General features: G+C 40.6%; 1 protein-coding gene across 2 annotated transcripts in view; it reads right to left on the bottom strand.

The window, feature by feature from the left end:
- The window catches only part of imp3 (IMP U3 small nucleolar ribonucleoprotein 3), a 290,648-nt gene that overhangs the window by 154,609 nt on the left and 118,424 nt on the right, over positions 1-17,615 (bottom strand). For both annotated transcript variants that reach the window (XM_041208908.1, XM_041208909.1), the window contains exon 4: positions 15,968-16,047. In XM_041208908.1, the coding sequence (XP_041064842.1) occupies positions 15,968-16,047 (80 nt within the window). The remainder of the gene's footprint in view (positions 1-15,967; positions 16,048-17,615) is intronic.

Here is a 17,615-nt window from a genome sequence, read left to right as displayed (position 1 = left end):
AGCTGTGCTTTCTCTCATCTGGTTCCACATTCTGGAGTTCCCACCCCAAACGCTGTTGCGTCTTAATGTCCTCATTAAAGCCCACTTCTTTGGCCAAGATTTTGGCCACCCTCCCAACATCTCCTTTGGCTCAGCTCCTATTTCCACTCTTATTACAGATATGTGAAGCAGTTTGAGGCATTTGTCAACACTCAAGATGCCATATGAATACAAGTTGTTGTTGAGATGCATTAGCATACTAATATGTTGAACAACAAAAACAAAAATAACTTGAACTTGTATACAACAAAGCAAAAATGAATAGGTTGGAGTCACATAGCGATTTACTGATCACAGTCAGGCCAGGAGGAAAAAAATAAAATTGATAACAGGGAACGCAAAATACAAAGGATGAGATGATTCACACTTTTCTGAACACGTCTATTAGCTACCAATTCAACAACAGAAACAAGAGAGGCTATCACTTAACTGATTTCATAGCCAAAGGAATACTATACATTAGGAGAAGGGGCAAAGGAGGAATATAAATGTTCAACTTTTGTTGAAGGAGGCAAACGGCTATTTAAAATGTGATTTATAAACTGGAGCAAAGTTCAGAGGCTCAGAATTGGATTAAAATAATTGCAAATATTTTACCAGGAAGGAAGTAACAAGGTTTTGATCAGATGACATAAGAATCTACATCCAAAATAGCCTGGTAGTCAAGTTAACAGAAGAGAAAACAGGAGTCACTAAATTTAGGCCACTAAATTGGAAATGTGGGAAGCTAGGTGGCTACTTGTCTAGATTTGGAAATTGCCCCGACTGCAACAGTGCCACTTCAGTCTCCATACGATAGGCCTCTGGGGAAATAAGTGATGTTTGGAGTTTGGAGATGAGACAGATACATAACCTGAAATGCAGGCTGCAACACAAGCACTAAAAAAAGCTCAACTATCTCTTCTCCTGCAGTAAATTACTCTTTTAATAGTGTTGAAGGCAATTAATACCCATAAAATACACTGACATGATACTTTCTGCACATTTTGTTTTAAAAGTGGCATGATGCTGTATCCCAAATACTGCAAAAAAGTAAATCATTTATGCCTTAAATCCACCTCTTACCAGTTGAAATTTTCCAGACTTTGCACAGAACTGGTAGAAATTTGGAATAATTTACCAGAGGCAGATTAGGATAAGGATGTTTACAAATCACATGTTTTCTTCCCACAAAGTAAGCGTTTTATAAACATGCTTATCTATAGGTTAGCACTTCAGCGCACTTCTGAGGGTGTTATGCTGTTGGAGGTGCTGTCTTTTGTGTGAAATGTTAAACAGAGGCCATATCTATCAGTTCTGATGGATCTAACAAAAATCCCATAGGACTTTGGAGTGGGGCAGAGAACCATGCTGGTGTCCCACCCGACATTTCTCATTCAAACAATACAGAGAATACAGATTAACTGATCATTTCTGTTGCTTGCTGTTTGTGGGGCCTTGCCATGCAACCCATGATCTTTCACCTCTAGCTTATCCAAGCCTTGTTAATACTTTGTGGTTTAAGAGTACCCTGCAGAGTCTAAAATTCAGTTTGGTAAGATAAGAACATAGAAGTACGCAAGTAAGCCATTCTGCCCCTTTAGCCTACTCCGCCATTCAAAAAGATCACGGCTGAACCGACTGTGGTCTTTACTTTCCTGCCTGTCCCCCATAATCTTTGACTCCCTTTTAGATCAGAAATTTGTCTAACTCAGCTTTGAACATTCTTGCTTAATGTGTAGTTGCAACTTTAAGGGAAACAATTTTAAACAAATCAGATTTTCCATTACAACCAATGTAAAAACTGTAATTAGGTTCTGTGGACCACTGACTACAGAAAAAAAATTATAATATTTTACCCTACTAGTTGAATTACTGTAGATTCCTAAATTCTATCAAAATAGAACAAATTTAAAAATAGAAAAGAAATATGCTAACTTTTTCTGCTTACCTCACACTGGACAACCCTATGGCTTGCTGACTCTCTCCCATTCGCCCGCCCTCGCCAACTACCGCTACCCTCTCCTGTTTGCTGCCTCTCCCATTGACCAACCATCCCACTTGCCGCATCTCCCTATCGCTGCTTGCTTCTCTCGAACCCTCGCTATGAGCGAGGGCTCGGGAACGGGTGGTGAGAAGGAGGACGCAAGGGAAAGAGAGAGGAGCTAAGAGTGGAAGGTCAGAGAGGGAAATGACAAGGAGGGTCAGAGAGCAAAGTGGTGAGCAGGAGAGTTGGGGAGAGAGGCCGCCAGCTGGAGAGAGGCCGCCAGTGGGAGAGACTGCTCCAAAGTGGTGGTGATCAAGTGACACAACACTACATCAGCCCCAGGACAAAACAACGCTAAAGTGAAAATCTCAATGCTAAGTGTGCATAGCAGCCTCATTATATCCGTGATGCTAAAGAGGAACAATGCTGAATGAGGCAATTTAAAATGGGGACATACTATATTCAAACACCCAGCCTCCACTGCTCTCTGGGATAGTGAATTCCAAAGATCAATGACCCTCAGAGAAGAAATTCCTCCCCTTCAGTCTTAAATGGGAGACGTCCCATTTTCAAACTCTGTCCCCTAGTTCTAGATTCCTCCAAAAGGGGAAATATCCTCTCAGATTCTACCCTATCAATCTTATGTGTTTCAATAAGATCACTTCTCATTCTTCTAAAATCCAATAAATACAGACCCAACCTGCTCAACCTTGCCTCATAAGACAACCCCGTCATCCCAGGAATCAGCCTAGTGAACCTTCTCTGGTCTTGTACAGATGTAAATTTTTCCCTCCTTAAATAGTAAGAAAAAACTCTACCCAGCACTGCAGGTGTGGTCTTACTAATCCTGAGACAAAGGCTTGGGGTGTTATATAATTCCTTTGAAGGGTGTTTACTAGCAATAGCAAATACAAGCTACTTACAGCGTGACAGAGGTTTTAACACTTGCAAGTTCAAACTATTCTAAAATTTAGCCACTTTTAACCTGAAAAGATTGGCTCACAAAATTTACTAAAATAGACAATAACCGAATTTGCAATGTCCGCTCATTAGCCAGTTTCTTAGGTATTCACCCAAGCACCGCTGAACACGCTTAATATTTAATTACATAAAACATGAACTTTGAGCTAAGTATTGAGCATTGTTTTAGTCTTTTCCGAGGTACAAGAGACCGAGAACACAAGAAGGGGATAGGCCAGCTGCTTTCTAAACACCTGGATAAACCAACTTCTCAGGATACTGATTCACAAGTGACCTTTGTCAAAGGCCTTGTAGGCCTTTAACTCGGGAGCAAAGGGCCAAGTTCCTGCATTTTAGCAATCATGCACTATCGGCAAGATGATCCCTTCAGAATTATTACTCCAGAGCACAGAGCTTTCCATGATTAAAGAGAGTGTTCATGCTGTGAGAGAGAGAACGAGCGATAGAAAGACTTGGATACCCACTAACAAGAGATCACAGGTGAAGAATAACTAAAATTCCTGGTTGTATTAGAATAGGGGACTTCAAAGACATTCAAAATACTGAATAAATGCAACACAAATCTAATCTACAATCTACAAATCTAACATAATCTTAAACAGATGAGTGCTGTGACAACAGACAACCTATGGCACGAATTTTGATGATGTCCTGCCCTCCATGCCTTCTGTGCAAAAATTAGGATGCTGCCAGGACCAAGTTGTATTTTACTATAGACAGCACCCAAACCTTCCTGGACCTGCTCCCAGCAGCAGAGGCATCAAATACAGTATGTAAATTCAAAGATCTTGTTTTTCGTGGCAAGAAATTCCATTTCACAGATATGACTAAACATAACTCCCCAAAATGGGCAAATATTTCAGGGTAAAGCTATTTTACTGCAACATCCCTGAAAGAAATTTGGAGCATTACAGAGATTAGATGTAGTAGTATTTCATACAAGAAGTTTTAACTGAAATACTAACGCTGACAAGTTTTGTACAGATAACAATAAGGAATGATTATAAGGCCGGATTGTCAAGTTCACAATAACAGCAATGAAGCTCAAAGCATTTAGGAGCACTATGAATGAGAGACCAGATCCCTCTTTTGTGTTGGTTAGAGCATCTGCTGCGTACCTGGGAAGTATATTGTTCTTATTTTTTCAATGACAAAGAGTTGTCTGTGACTTAAAGTCAACAATCTTCATGATGGTGACAACTATTGCTAATGTACTTTCACTTATACATTTCCCTTAACATAGATATAAAAACACGAGGCACTCCAAGAAGTAGAATCAGGCAAACATTGGCACTCAGCCACAGTAAAAAGTTATCAAGAGGGGAAAATAAAAGCCTGGTCGAAGGTGGGTATTGAAGGACCATGGGGAGGTGTAGAGGCAGAGAGATGAAGACAGGGAATTCCACAGCTTAGGGCTAGATGCCTACAAACCAAGCGGTCACTGGTAGGGCAAAAAAAGCGGAGGATTCACAAGAAGTCAGAGGTGGGGGATGCCAATTTCTCAGGAGGGTTGTGGGGCTGGAGAATATGCCAGAGATAAGGTGGGGAAAGCCCATGAACGGATTTAAAAATGTAAAGCCAAAAATTCAGGAAATACTGGGGTGGTGGATGAGGAGGACTTGGTGCAGCTCAGGAAACAAGCAAAGATTTGGATGAGCTCAAGTTTATGCAGGGAGAAGATGGGAGGCATAATCAAGTCTGGAGTTAACAAGGTGAAGGGTGAGACCAACAAGTCCAGAGAACGCTGGATGTCAAGCAACATAAGGATTGGATAAGGGAAAAAAGGGATGCTTACGATAGATACCAAAGGTTCAAAACAGCCGAAGCCCTAGAGAAGTATAGAAAGTGCAGGGGGTTACTTAAAATAGAAATTAAGAGAGCGAAGGGGGGCATGAAGAAACAATGGCAAGTAAAATAAAGGAAAATCCAAAGGCTTTTTATAAGCATATTAGGGACAAGGGGTTAACCAGGGAAAGAGTAGGGCCGATTAGGGACCAAAGTGGCAATCTGTGTGGGGAGCCGGAAGACATAGGTGAGCTTCTAAATGAGTACTTTACATCTGTATTCATTATAGAGAAGGACGATGTAGGTATAGAAATCAGGGAGGGGGAACTGTGATATACTTTACAAATTAACATTGAGCGTGGGGAGGGATTGGCGGTTTTAGCGGGCTTAAAGTGGATAAATCCCCAGGCCCAGATGAGATGTATTCCAGGCTGCTGTGGAGGGCAACGGAGGAGATTGCACGGGCCCTGACTTTAATTTTCAAATCCTCTCTGGCCACAGTAGAGGTGCCAGAGGACTGGTGGACAGCTAATGTGGTACCATTATTCAAGAAGAGTGGTAGGGATAAACCAGTAAACTGTAGGCCAGTGAGTCTAACATCAGAGGAAGGGAAACATGTGGAAAAAAATTCTGAGGGACAGAATTAATCTCCACTTGGAGAGGCAAGGATTAATCAAGGATAGTCAGCATGGCTTTGGCCAGGGGAGCTCATGTTAAACAAATTTGATTGAATTTTCTGAGGAGGTGACTAGGTGTGTAGATGAAGGTAGTGCAGTTGATGTAGTCTACATGGGCTTCAATAAGGCTTTTGACAAGGTCTTGCATGGGAGACTGGTCAAGAAGATAAAAGCCCATGGGATCCAGGGCAATTTTACAAATTGGATCCAAAACTGGCTTAGTGGCAGGAGGCAGGGTGATGGTCGAAGGTTGTTTTTGTGACTGGAAGCCTGTGTCCACCACTGGAGGTACCGAAGGGTTCGGTGCTGGGTCCCTTGCTGTTTGTAGTGTAACTTAATGATCTAGCCATAAATGTAAGAGATATGGTCAGTCAGTTCACAGCTGACAAGAAAATTGGTGATGTGGTAAATAGCGAGGAGGAAAGCTTTAGGCGACAGGATGATATAGACGAGCTGGTCAGATGGGCAGAACAGAGGCAAATGGAATTTAAACCTAAAAAGTGTGAGGTGATGCATTTTGGGAGGACTAGCGAGGCAAGGGAGTACACAAGAACGGTAGGACCTTAGAAAGTGCAGAGGATCAGAGGGACTTTGGTGTGCATGTCCATAGGTCCTTGAAGGCAGCAGGACAGGTAGATAAGGTGGTTAAGAAGGCATATGGGATATTTGTCTTTATTAGTCACGGCATTGAATACAAGGGAAGGGAGGTTATGATGGAGCTGTATAAAGCGTGAGTCAGGCCACATCTGGGGTAGTGTGTGTGGTTCTGGTTGCCACACTATAGGAAGAATATAATTGCACTGGAGAGGGTGCAGAGGAAATTCACTCAGATGTTGCCTGGGCTGGAGCATTTCAGATATGAAGGGGGATTCGGTAGGCCGGGGTTGTTTTCCTTAGAGCAGAGAAGGCTGAGGGGGGGGATCTGATTTGGTTGTAAAAATTATGAAGGGCATAAATAGGATAGATAGGAAGAAACTTTCCCCCTTAGGGAAGAGGTCAATCACCAGGGGGCATAGATTTAAGATAAGGGGCAGGAGGCTTAGAGGGGATTTGAGGATCAAGAGAGCAGGGGGTATCTGGAATTCACTGCCTGAAAGTATGGTAGAGGCGGGAACCCTCACAACAACTAAGTAGTCTTTAGATGGACATTTGAAACATCATAGCATACAAGGCTACGGGCCAAGTGCTGGAAAATGGGATTAGAATAGATAGGGGCTTGATTATTGGCGTGGACACGACGGGCCGAAGGGCCTCTTTCCATACTGTAAAACTCTATGACTAAGGTGAGAATTTTGGCAGATGAGCTAGGACAGAGGAGGAGATAAGCGAAACTATGGAGATAGAAGGAGGCAGTTCTTGTAATGGGGAAGACCACAGGGTTGCAAGTTCAGCTCATGATCAAAAAGGATGGCAGGGTTATATACAGTTTGATTCAACTAGGTCAGTGGCCAGGAAGGGATATGGAATCAATAACAAGGGTGCAATTTGTGGCAGGAATTGAAGATAATGGCATTGGTCCCTCCAGTGCTTTTTGGAAGAATTTATGGCTCATCTGGGCTGGATTTCAAACAAGCAGTTGGACGACACAGGAATACTGAAGGGATTGAGACAGGTTGAAGAAATAAAAGCTGGGAATCATCAGCAAATATATGGAAGCCCACGCCGTACCTTCAAATGTAGGACAAATTCAGTATGGTAACAAGGCAGAAACCTGGTTAGAGAAACCAAAATATTGGTTTTGGATACAGGGTAATAATTTGCAAGGAAAGAATGGTTCAGGGTAAGCTATTTTGAGGAAGAGGTTGATAGCAGTTTTGAAAAAGAAGGGCCCAATACCAGTGGGGAGGGAACCAAAGCCAGCTAGGAGGAGGGTCAGGAAGGGAAGTTGGGTGATCAGCAGTTAAAGTAGGGTTAAGAGCAGGAAGTGGATCTCATGCACAAAATGAACTCAATGACACAGAAAGGAAAGATGCAGGTTTAGGACTTGGACAAGGAGGAGGTTGAGCTTGAATGGTTGGAGAGGGTGGTGGGAGTGTGAGATTGATGCTGAACCGGCAGCTAAACAGATACTCTTAATCACAGTGCCAATTCAGTTCATGAAATAATGTTTTAAAAATATTTTTAAATCTTTTACAAATGAAACAGCATGTAAATATTTTACTCCAGCAGAAAATGCTCTTCCTTTGTTCACCCGCTAAAGGCTAAATATTCAGTGATCAACTATTTATTGCCCAATGAAAAGAAATCAGAATCAACAAATTAAAATAGTTTCTGCTGTACAGTTCTGAAGTAACATTACATCTCCTACAACATTGTCACATCTGGAACACCTCAATCCATGACAAGTCTATCTTGCTTTAATTCTTACTTTTCTGACCCGATTCCAACCTATGAGACTATTTGATACTTTGCATTTAACAACATATATGCAGAGCACACCGAAGTTTAATTGAATACAATTAATTGCACAAAACAATATAATAACCAGCCTCATTGCTTGAACGTTGTCAGCAAGGTCTGCGGTGATCCCTGAACTCAAGGTAGAGGTGGTGGCATAGTGGTAATGTCACTTGACAAGTAATCCAGAGACCCAGGCTAATGCTCTGGGGACACTGGTTCAACTCCCACCATGGCAGCCTGCGAAATTTAAATTCAATTAACAAATCTGCAACTGAAAGCTAATCTCAGTCATGGTGACCATGAAACTATCATTGATTGTTCCTGAAAACCCATCTTCAGGAAATCAGCTGTCCTTATCCTTACACTCCATAGGGAGAAGGTTGATGGAAGCTGCTTTTGAGTTTTTTTCGGTCAGGATCACCTTCTGTCAGAGTATGGTCTCCCTACCATACTGTACCTGGTTTAAGTACTCTGCCAATGTTTAGGCTCAGAGTGTTGGCAGTTTATTTGACCATGAGGACTACAAAGACATGCTCAATTTGGTGCTTATTTGCATGCCTACGCACATACTTTCAGGGTCAGAGAATGGAAATCAGCCTGCTGTTCATCGCTGCATTTTTCATGAGTACCTTGCAGGATTCCATGGTTGGCAGACGAGCACAAGGCTTTATGTGTTTACTGAAACACATTGAAGGATTTTACAATGTGACTACTGTAGTCAATTGCAAGGAAATTAGATGTTCAGCACGAGTATATTTGTATAAACAACAGGACAATTACTCTGGGAGAAAAAAATGTGTTCAAAGCAGATCATTCACCTGAACACTGCCAAAGAAGAACCATAGAACAAGACTCCCCTTGTTTCTTTGAACTAGGGGCGTGATTAACATGAACAGCTGAAGCATTCAAACTGTGCAACTGAAGGTGAATATTTTGCAGGACAAAGGAGAAAACATTTGCCAAGAATGTTTTCAATGTTAAAGAGCAAAATCTAGAGGTTTAAAGAACATTGTGTAACATGCATTTTCTTACAAGGCCTCAGCTGGCTTCATGAGTGAATGCACCAGACATGATCCTGAACCACAAGAGTCCAGAAATGTCCCAGGTTTGATAACCAGTCTGTGCTGAGGTAGCTGCTTTCAGCTGGGGTGGCAGGTGGCACAATATAAATGGCTTTAGTTCTTGTGGCCTTGAATGTGCGGGAGAATATTAGGTAGGGAGTGGAATCCTGCTAGCTATTGAGCGAGATGCGCCGAGATTTGCACATAAAAACCAGAGAACTATCGGCACCTATCGGCCAAATCATAAGAGGCAGAAACTTCTGAAGAAAGCAGGGGAAATACTGAAATAAAATTCTGAAATAAAGTGTTATGACATATAATCACCACCAGTGACCTGAAATAATTTTTCTCAGCCCAAAATATCAAAATCTCTGTAGACAGGAAATAGCAATATGGTTACAAGGTATGAAAAGGGTTTTGCTTCCAATATTTATTGGCAATTACTACTTCGTGGAAAATACAAAGCAACTGATTTCAAAACCTGGACTGTGAACTGAGAAAACACAAAGTATTAACAAAGGAGCACTTGTACAATATTAGTTTGTTTTGCAGCCCAACAAGTTTGCAGCTTTTCAAATTAATATTTTGTGGAAATAGTTACATTTCATCATTGATTCATTCTCCCCAATATTCCTTATCCAAATCAGCCACATCTAGCCAGATCGTCCATCAATAGTGCTTATGTAAATAACCACAAGAATGCAAGAGGAAAAACAAAAACAGAAATACCTGAAAAAACTCAGCAGGTCTGGCAGCATCGGCAGAGAAGAACAAAGTTGACGTTTCGAGTCTTCATGACCCTCCAACAGAACTAAGTAAAAATAAGATAGGAGTGAAATATAAGCTGGTTTAAGATGGGGGGGCGGTGGGGTTGTAGGGACAAGCAAGCAGTGAACAAGGCAAGAGAGAGATTCGAAAATCCTCACGGAGAGTAGCACAAAATGTCTTCAAGGTAGGCATTTCTTGAAGAGAAGTGGCAGTCAATTAAACACAGAGATAAAAACAAAAAACTGTGGATGCTGGAAATCCAAACCAAAACAGAAATACCTGGAAAAACTCAGCAAGTCTGGCACCATCTGTGGAGAAGAACAAAGTTGACGTTTCAAGTCCTCATGACCCTTCAACAGAACTAAGTAAAAATAGGAGAGGGGTGAAATATAAGCTGGTTATAGAATGCAAGAGGAGTCTAGATTGGCACTTGCTTCAATTTTTCCCTTCTGGCCCATGTCAAAGCACTTGATGGCCCCACTCTTTTGTCAAGAATATTCAGCAAGTAACCCAATTATTTTTTCATAGATATTATTCTCCAAATTCCAGTGAGGACACTGCAGATTCAAAGCTTTCTTTTAAATCACCTTAGCCAGAATGAAGAGTATAACTTAACTGGAACACTTGGCCTTTTGTTAAGTAATACAGCAGTACACTTCACATTTTTCTAACATGTCTACCTAATTGGGGAGGAAAAGAAACCAAGAAGTACAGTTAAAGACTTCCTGGATATGCCTGAAGAGGTCATATAAAGAAATAGGTACAGAGTGAAATGTGGTGATTGCAGGTTTTTCATTTGTCATGGCATTGGCAAGAACAATGCAGTGATCAATTAAAGGCACTTTTATAGGAATACGATAGTATTCACCCCTTTCTTCCCCCATCAGCTGCATTCCTCAACTTAACGCAACCAACATCAAGCCAACAACATCAGAAATTTATCAATACAAGGGCTTATGAAACTGACACCAGTCCTTGTAAATAAACACTAGCACCGGTCCCCCACATTTTCAACCCAGCTAAGATTAAAGTTCCATGTTATACAATGCAGCCAAATGAAATCAAATTAAAAGTAAAAAGGCGAGCAGTGGGGAGCGGATTTGACTGCACAGCAATTATTTTTCCTAAAGAAGCAAAAAAATTTACAACAATTCAACCCATCGTGTCCACACCAGTCAACAAGTAGTCATCCAGCCTAGTATCACTTTCCAGCTTTTGGTCCGAAGCCTTGTGGGCAACGGCACTCAAGTGCAAATCTAAGTACTTTTCAATGAGGGTCTCTGTCTCTGCCACCCTTTCAGGAAGAGTTCCAGATCCCCGCCATCTGTGTGAAAAAAAAATTCAGCTCAAATCCCATCTAAACCTCCTACCATTTACCTTAAATTTATGCCCCTGGTTATAAACCTCTCAACCTAGAGGAATAGGGCCTTTCTCTTCACTCCATCTAGACCTCACACAATTTTAATCCTAGACAGCAAAAAAAACTTCCTCAGAGGCTTAATGGGCAATTTATGACATCAGGGTCACTTAGTATTTGAAACTAGAAGTTTGAAGGTTCAGTCTGTATTTCGTTATCTAGCCTTAGCCAAGATTTGAAGTGCAGAAATAGGTTTTCACACCCCTGCACTCAGACTCCTGTCCCTTTTGTAGGAAGAATAAAAAAGTATATTATCTAAATGGTGAGAGATTGCAGAGCTCTGATTTGCAAAGGGATCTGGGTGTCCTAAAGCAAAATCGTGAAAGGCTATTATGCAGGTACAGCAAGAATTCAGGAAAGCAAATAGAATGCTATTGTTTATTACAAGGGAAATTGAATACAAGAGTAGGGACGTTATGTTTCAGTTATACAGGGCATTGCTGAGACAACATCTGGAATGCTGTGTACAGTACTGGTCACCTTATTTAAGGAAGGATATAAATGCATTGGAAGAAAAGGTTTACTAGACTAATACATGGAATGGGTGGGTTGTCTTATGAAGAAAGGCCGGACAGGCTAGGCTTGTATCCGCTGGCATTTAGAAGAGTGAGAGGTGACTTGATTGAAATATACAAGATGCTGAGTGAACTTGACAAGGTGGATGTGGAAAAGATGTTTCCTCTTGTGGGAGGATCTAAAACTAGGGGTCACAAATTAAAAATAAAGGGCTGCCCAGTTAAGACAGAGATTAGGAGAAATTATTTTCTCTTGGAGGGTCATGAGTCTTTGGAACTCTCTTCCTCTAAAGGTGCTGGAGGCAGAGTCTTTGAATAATTTTAAGGCAGAGAGAGATAGATTCTTGATAAGCAAGGGAGTGAAAGGTTATTGGGGGTATGCAGGAATGTGGATTGAGGTTAAAAATCAGATCAGCCCCCTAATCTTACTGAATGGTGGAGCAGGCTCAAAGAGCCGAGTGGCCTATTCCCCTTGCTCCTAATACATATGTTCATATGTTATTGCTAGCCATGGCATTTGCATGTATACATTCATGTGAGCATCTACAAAGGACGAGGTCAGGTTTGGCTGGAATAGAATTTGAGTCATCTGCCATTTCCTATTTTCTTGGTTCATGGTTAAATAATTGTGACCTGGTGAGGTAGTGGAGTTCCACCTTTGCCCTGACAGCCAGGTGCACAGTAAGTCAGTGGCAGCACTGGCTTTGGGCAATACAAGAGAAATTAATATTAGGGGAAAAAGTAAAAACTTTAGGAAATCTCATCACCAAGGCCCCTGGACAAACAGATGTACAAACCAGGAACAGACGGTTCTACAAAGACAACAAGAAAGAAAACTCAAAAAGGGCAAAAGGAATGTCTACCCCAAATAAAAGAATAGTCATATGTGTAGTATTGGACATGACATTTCACAGAACAATACTAAAGAAATTTCTTTGGTGCTGGCCACACTTAGAATTCAGTATAGGTGGGATCAAATTTTTACCAATACAAACTCATGTGCCATGGTTTCAATCCAGCTATAGAAGGATCATGTTTGTGTGTGTGAACATATACATGTATCATTTTTTTTACATACATAAACAAATAGAGATGTCACATTGGATGTCAGAGTCAAATGTGAAGGTATTGGTTAAAAACTCAGTAATAAATGACTGTTAACTATGTGATGCAACAAATTGTAAGATGCTTCAGAAACGTTACAACACACATAAACACCTAGACGAACAATGGATTTAACAACAAAAAATCATCACAAGTTGGCAGAGAAGTCTCACAGAAACCTGGAAGAATGAAGATAACAGGGAATGTTCAAATGTTGAATGCACTTGGCAGTCTTATAGAACATCTACAGAAATGCTAAAAAAAAAGTTAATTCACAATTTAAAGTAAAATTAAATAAATTTAGAGAAACGTTTGAACCGCCAATATTACTTTTAGCATGAAAGCTTATTTTAAAACCAACAAACAATAATTCTAGAGATACAGCATCAAACTGCCTTCCAGGGTACCACAGCCCAAACTGTCACTGAAATTTAAGTCCACATGGGGGAATTTGGCTGGACTACTTCATGCAATCACCTTATGAGGGAAGCCTACCCATTACCATTAAAAGAGGGGAAAATAAATTGAAGAATTAAAAATATTATGACAATTTATCTTTCATAAGATTAAAGTCATTGCCCAAAGTTTAATGCCGTCATGGCATCCAATTCCATTTTAAATAAGCTCAATGCTTCCTTCTGCCTTAACCAATGGGAGTGCAGAGACGGGCCACAGCAAGAGATAGAGGGGTAGTCAGAGGTGGAGTGAAATCAATGAACAGCTAGAAAAAAAAGTTTTGTTGAAAGGCATGAAAATGGACAACAAATAAAGGTCTCCAACAAGCAACTTTCCTCAGGAAAATCTTCAGTCTCTCGCAGCTACGCAGCCAACAATGGGTTAAACTGAAGCTAGAGGCTCTCATACAATCTCACTGTTAAACTGCAGTGCAACATGGTAAATCTGCTCTATGTAAACATGATCTTATCCAGCTGTTTAAGCTTCATTAAGTGTTTTATCACCGTTTTCTGGCAAATAAGACAAATGGTTCACCTCAAAATGCAGGATTCACTTCAACCAAGATAGAAACAGTTTGATTATGTAATCAGAATGAGATGTCCACAAGAGGTTCCAAGAAACTGTACACTAGACACTTCTGTTAGTTGAAGCTAGGATAACCAATTAGGCTTACTAACTTGCCCTTATATACCATGGAATAAAAACAAAAGAAATATCCTGATTTCAGGAAAATAACATACCGTGTTGTTAGAAACTACTTCTACGCCTACTTCATACTCATTGACAATTTTTAATTTGATATTTCAGTACTGTTCACAAAAAAATTAACATTGCTTATCGCTTTGCGATGTGTTTTTCTCTCTGTATGGTTTGCTTACATTTGCTTTCACTATGTTGCATGTAGCTGTTACGAGCATATTTTCTCATTCATTCTGCACGGCTGTCTCTTTTGGCCCAATTCTCTTTCTCTTGCTGTCACTGCAAGTCTGTATGATTCTCAAATCCACTCCATTACTCCTGACCAATTTCTTACTTTTGTTAAATACCAAAGTGAATAGAAAGAGGCAGTTCAAAAGTTCTGAGATCTTGGGGGACCAGCTGTCCTTGGGGCATAGCGAAAGATGAAATGTGCTGGAAGGGAGAAAGGGGGGTTAAGGTCTTGGGAAGGAATGAGCACAGAGGACAAGGGGCGAGAGGGAGAAAAGGGAGGGGTTCAGTGGCACTGAGGGAAGGTTGGCAGAGAAAGAACAAGTCACAAAGAATCATAGAATAAAAAGTACTGAACAAATGGGTGGAAGGGCAGTAACCAACCACAGTGCATGGGTAAAATGAGGACTTGGGATTGGAAGTGAGAGAGTGCCCAGATCAAATACAGCTGCTTCCCTATTAGGTTGTACATGTGACTGGTCCTTATTACCACATGATCAATCATCTCTTTGAAAAGAGACAGATATGGAAAGAGGGTGAACGCCACTCAAATTTTCTTTACAAATTTTGGTAAACTTTTGCACACAAGTGATTGATGGCGCAACAATTTCCGGTCCACCATCATTCCGGTCAATCTACACAGTATGCTCTCGAGTTTTTATTTTGGGTGGAAAGGACCTGAAACCTAATGTTTTCCACAAGTTTACCATTAGTTCACCCTTTTAGATGCCCCTATTAATAAAACCCAAAATGCAGATAGATGGGCTCTTCCAAACAGCTGTTTGAACTTGTACTTTCTGGGAATTCTGCGAAAGCGCCAAAACCTTTCTACTGAGCGTGTACACTCACACAGGCACATGCATACATTTTCAGGCACATTTATAATGTTTTACATGTTACACATGCAAATTTCTATGCCACACACAAAATGACATAAAGGAAAAGAATAAATAGTCAGTAAGAAATTTCCCCATGGGCAGAAAATACCCTTTCAGAATGTAATTAATAACTGGCCTCAGAAACATCTACATTTGCAGCAGGAAGGCCTTGTAGCCTTAAAGTGGTACAGGTCATCTCATACAATTGCTGCTTCAAGCAAAGGAATAACACACTGTGCATAGTACTGCGTAAAACTTTGCCCTTACAAAATGGTCCATTGCCTGACTTATCACGGGAAATTGATCAACTGTTGGAATGTTTCAGAAACTGCTTTTATATATTCAAATAGTCATTTAAGTTGAATGGTAAAATAGCAAACATGGAGAAGGATAATCAATGAGCATTTTGACAGCCCGTAGTAAAATGGGAGATGAAATATGTTAAAATAACAAACCTTACATACAAAATTGCATTACGAAAATTGACACTCCCATGTGTTAATGTCAACTTATCCCAAAACAATTGTCTTACACAACTTCATTCAAAATTTCCATCATCCTGTTTCCTGCTTTCAAACTGGATCATCATATGGAAGCTCAGCATCTTACATTGGGCAGGCAAAGCAGGGTGTCAAAAAAAAGAATGCAAATTGGAGGAAACAGGAGGAAACTAGGAGAGAAAGCTTCCAAAGTCCATCTCTAAACATAGCCACCTCCACCCTCTATACCAAGCAGTGGGATTAACATTGGCAGCCGATAAAACAAAGGGAGACAAAAAGCCTCCAGCTTGAAAATAATTACAAGCTTGAGGACATGACTGGTATAAAACTGAAACGCTGCCTTTCTTCCTTTCCTCCTGTTTACAGCACACTGCTACACATTGGCAGATTTCAAAAACTTTTTTTTTAAGATGTTATCCACTGTAATGCAAATGAAGCAGCTCAGAAAAACTTTTCCAGAGCTTTGTTCCATGGGAATACTTGAAAAGGATACGTCCTTGCTCAATGAAGGTAATTGCTGTTTTTAGGTTCTGGGCCATGCGAAGTTTCACCATAATAGTAGGGAGACGCCTCCTGCAAAAGGAACACAGTTTTAATATTTTTTTAATGCAGAGTCAAATGCTTATTACATCTCTCAGTAAATATCACCCTCCTCCATCAATCATTAGCGACTAGTGCAAGAATTCAGTCTTTTATTTGTACAGCTGCAAAGTAGCCAAAAAAAAAAATCTAGTACAAGCTGGTTCTCTCAAATATCTCGGCATTGAAATTACACAATACTTGCCGGTAGCCATACCAACCAACCAAGATAGATTAGTAACTGGGAAAACTCGTTCCAAATGAGCAACAGAATATGTCCACCAGCTCTCCAGTTTCTGAAAATAAACCAAACACAACTATACTTGATTTTACTGTCAAGTATATGTGATATGGTGCTACCTCATTAAAAAGCCACGTGAAGCTCCATACATCCCTGACAGAGTTTGTGATATTCAATGTGTTCAAAAGCCTTATTATGGAAGTAGACGTCAAGGTCTTTATGGAAGGATGGCAATTCCAAAATACAGCTCGTACCATCAGCTATTGATTACAAGTGATTATCGATTATGCAACCAGCTTTACTGCTGCATCCTTTTAGGAATAAAACAAAGCTGACTGAAGTTCAGAACACAAAAGTACTAATAATTCCTGAAGGGAATGGTGCTAGATTACAAAAAAATAAGAAGACTCACCACCAGCTTACTGTGATGGATGGTACCTAGTCTTATATCCTCAGTGCTATCTAGTCACTACAAAAACCCTTAAAATCACTTGAGTCTCAGTTAAAAAAACAGCCTGGTGATAAAAGTTTAAGTCTGATTGATAATACTAACTGGACAATACTAAATGGTACTAATTAAAATTCCAGGCGTGTGTTCAGAATTGAGGGCCACAGCAATAAGAAATTCAACATCAATGAAAGCATTTTGCTCAGTGCATATGGAATATTAGAAATGTTACAATAGGCCTGCATTAGGCATAACACATCTTCATTCTAGCAATGTAGTTCAGCCTCCACACACAACCAGACTTACCTACCAAGTGAAAAAAATATGTACCTTTAAGAATCTGAAGCACTGTCTGCACCACTTGACTTTCCGTACTCACATTTTGTGTCAGCATTTTCAAATAAATTTATTATGATAGTGCTTCTCAAACTTTTTCCTGGTGTGATTCCAGTTAATGTCTCAGGCCTTTTGTGACCTCAGTGAAAATTTGGGGGTGTAAGAGAACTGTAGAGGGGTGAGGGAATGTGGGAAGTTTCAGTTGTTGAGGGGTGGGGGGGAAGCTTCAGTTGCTGAGAGGGAAAATGCTTGAGTTGCTGAGGTGCATGGGGGTGCGGGGGGGAGGTTTCAGTTACTGACGGTTTCTCCAAAAAGAAAAAGCAAACATCTACCTTTTCTCAAGCTTTTTTTTTTTGCAGCAGCAACCAGAAGCAGTCCATTAGGCCGTGCCCACAAACAGAAAAAAAATTGAGAGATTTAAAGAACCCTTGCAGTTGTCAGGAATCAGTCCAAGCTCATTGATGCCTTGGAGCTTACAACCTCAAAACCTCATCTCACAACCCACAGTTTGGGGAGCCCTGTGTTATAAGGCTTATG

This window comes from Carcharodon carcharias, chromosome 16, assembly GCF_017639515.1.
Source record: "Carcharodon carcharias isolate sCarCar2 chromosome 16, sCarCar2.pri, whole genome shotgun sequence".
Taxonomy (NCBI): domain Eukaryota; kingdom Metazoa; phylum Chordata; class Chondrichthyes; order Lamniformes; family Lamnidae; genus Carcharodon; species Carcharodon carcharias.
This window is presented reverse-complemented; position numbering and strand designations above follow the sequence as displayed.